Source organism: Sinocyclocheilus anshuiensis, unplaced genomic scaffold (assembly GCF_001515605.1).
Source record: "Sinocyclocheilus anshuiensis isolate Anshui unplaced genomic scaffold, SAMN03320099.WGS_v1.1 scaffold502, whole genome shotgun sequence".
Taxonomy (NCBI): Eukaryota; Metazoa; Chordata; class Actinopteri; order Cypriniformes; family Cyprinidae; genus Sinocyclocheilus; species Sinocyclocheilus anshuiensis.
The window spans coordinates 570,330-572,764 of record NW_015544194.1 but is presented as its reverse complement, the minus strand read 5'-3'; the positions used below and the strand labels follow the sequence as shown (position 1 = coordinate 572,764).

The 2,435-nt window shown below is 35.2% G+C and overlaps 1 protein-coding gene across 3 annotated transcripts in view; it reads left to right on the top strand.

Moving 5' to 3' along the window:
• The window catches only part of cpt1aa (carnitine palmitoyltransferase 1Aa (liver)), a 24,124-nt gene that overhangs the window by 2,284 nt on the left and 19,405 nt on the right, over nucleotides 1-2,435 (top strand). For 2 of the 3 annotated variants that reach the window (XM_016497085.1, XM_016497086.1), the window contains 3 exons: nucleotides 1,170-1,341; nucleotides 1,441-1,545; nucleotides 1,987-2,124. In XM_016497085.1, the coding sequence (XP_016352571.1) occupies nucleotides 1,170-1,341; nucleotides 1,441-1,545; nucleotides 1,987-2,124 (415 nt within the window). Of the gene's footprint in view, nucleotides 1-1,169; nucleotides 1,342-1,440; nucleotides 1,546-1,709; nucleotides 1,748-1,986; nucleotides 2,125-2,435 lie in introns of those variants that run through there. The other variant, XM_016497087.1, reaches the window with a different exon arrangement.

The following is a 2,435-nucleotide window of genomic DNA, read 5'->3' as shown; positions in this document are numbered from 1 at the left end:
AATTGCAAGATATAAACTCACAGTTGTGAGTTATAAAGTCAGAATTGTGAGATATAAACTCAGTTGTGAGAAATAAAGTCAGAATTGCAAGATATAAACTCAGTTGTGAGAAAGTCAGAATTGTGAGATATAAACTCAGTTGTGAGAAACAATGTAAGAATTGCAAGATATAAACTCACAGTTGTGAGTTATAAAGTCAGAATTGTGAGATATAAACTCAGTTGTGAGAAACAATGTAAGAATTGCAAGATATAAACTCACAGTTGTGAGTTATAAAGTCAGAATTGTGAGATATAAACTCAGTTGTGAGAAACAATGTAAGAATTGCAAGATATAAACTCACAGTTGTGAGTTATAAAGTCAGAATTGTGAGATATAAACTCAGTTGTGAGAAACAATGTAAGAATTGCAAGATATAAACTCACAGTTGTGAGTTATAAAGTCAGAATTGTGAGATATAAACTCAGTTGTGAGAATTAGTCAATTGTGAGATATAAACACAGTTGTGAGAAATAAAGTCAGAATTGTGAGATATGAACTCAGTTGTGAGAAATAGTCCGAATTTTGAGACATAATCTCACAGTTGTGAGTTATAAAGTCAGAATTGCGAGATAAACTCAGTTGTGAGAAAGAAAGTCAGAATTGTGAGATATAAAAGTGAAATTCTGAGAAAAAGTCAGAATGGCAATATACTGTATCTCACAATTCTACATTTATAACACGCAAAAGAAACGTGAAAAAAGTCTGAATTGTGAGATGTAAACTTGCAGTTGCGAAAACGTCACAGTTACTTTTTTTATTTTTTATTCAGTCTCAGAAACAAGCTTCAATAGAATTCAGACATACTCTTTTCATATACTGTTTTTGCCTGGTGTATAGTATTGTTATATAGGAATTATTATTATATATTCATATTATATAGGAAGTAGGCATATTTGGAAGCAGCGTTCGATTCCATCCAGTTGGGGTATATCAAACACGTTTAATATTTTAAGACAATTTTAGTGTTTGGACGAGTTGCGAGTCTGGAAATGTGTGATTCTCAGTCGTTTACTGTATGATGCACAGTTTTTCTCTGGAACCATTTACAAAGTCGGCAAGTGTATGATGCCTAGTGTTTTATCCTATTCGTGTAGTGTATTCCAGCCTTTATGCCTCTGTTTTTGCAGTAGGTACATGTCTGTACAAAAGCAGATGTTAGTCGGGGGTGTCATGGTGGGCACGGGTCTGTGGATTGCCATCATATTCAGCATGAGGACTGTCCTGAAGGGTCTGCTGTCTTGGCACGGCTGGATGTTTGCTCCCCATGGCAAAATGACCTGGCAAATTCGACTATGGCTGGTGTGTATTTGTGATAACTGTTTTCTGGAACAGTTTATGCTCACTAATCCATTCTTGGTTGTTTTGAACTCTTCTGTTTGTTGTTCTCTGACGTTGCAGATTCTAGTGAACATTTTTTCTGGAATGCAAACACCAATGCTATACAGCTTCCAGAACTCTCTCCCTCATTTACCTGTGCCATCTGTGAAGGACACCATGAGAAGAGTAAGTAATTCATCTTTACAACAACCAGATCAAAACTCTTCTTCAGTTTAATATTGTTTTTATTTGAGATGTTTTATTCAGTTATATAAATGTCAGATTGGTAAGCCAGGAATAGCTGCACTCCACTTAGTTTTTCAATGTGAATTTTGGTCACTTGTTTTCAGAGTTAACTTGCTCAGGTGATTATCTACTGATTTTAAAGGTAGGTTGCACAGCGTGGATGAAGTGAGTTAACTTACTAAAACATGCACGCTGTTCAGAACGGTACTAGAAAAACAAAACTAGCTTAGTTTTGATTTGCCAGTTGCTGGCATTCATTATGAATATGCTTGGATTTAAGTTAATACAAATTTTTTGACCGCCCTGGCAGTGAGATTTTGCTTTTAGGTGTGAATTTTAGCTGTGCTTTCTTTCTTTTTTTTTGAAATGTTGGACCTGTAGTATCTTGAGTCAGTTCAACCACTGCTGAGCGACGAGGAACACCGAAGAATGCAGAGTCTTGCACTTGATTTTGAGAAGAACCTTGGACCAAAACTTCAGTGGTACCTCAAGCTGAAGTCTTGGTGGGCCTCCAATTATGTAAGTAAAACACATTTCTCAACATATCAATGACCTTTCAATGAGGAACTGCAGCAGGAGTTTAAGTTCTTGCATTATGTTGTTATATGTGACCCTGGACCACAAAACCAGTCTTAAGTCGCTGGGGTATATTTTTAGCAATAGACAAAAATACACTGTATGGGTCAAAATTATCAATTTTTCTTTTATGCCAAAAATCATTCGGATATTAAGTAAAGATCATGTTCCATGAAAATATTTAGTACATTTCCTACCGTAAATATATCAAAACTTAATTTTTGATTAGTAATATGCATTGCTAAGAACTTCAT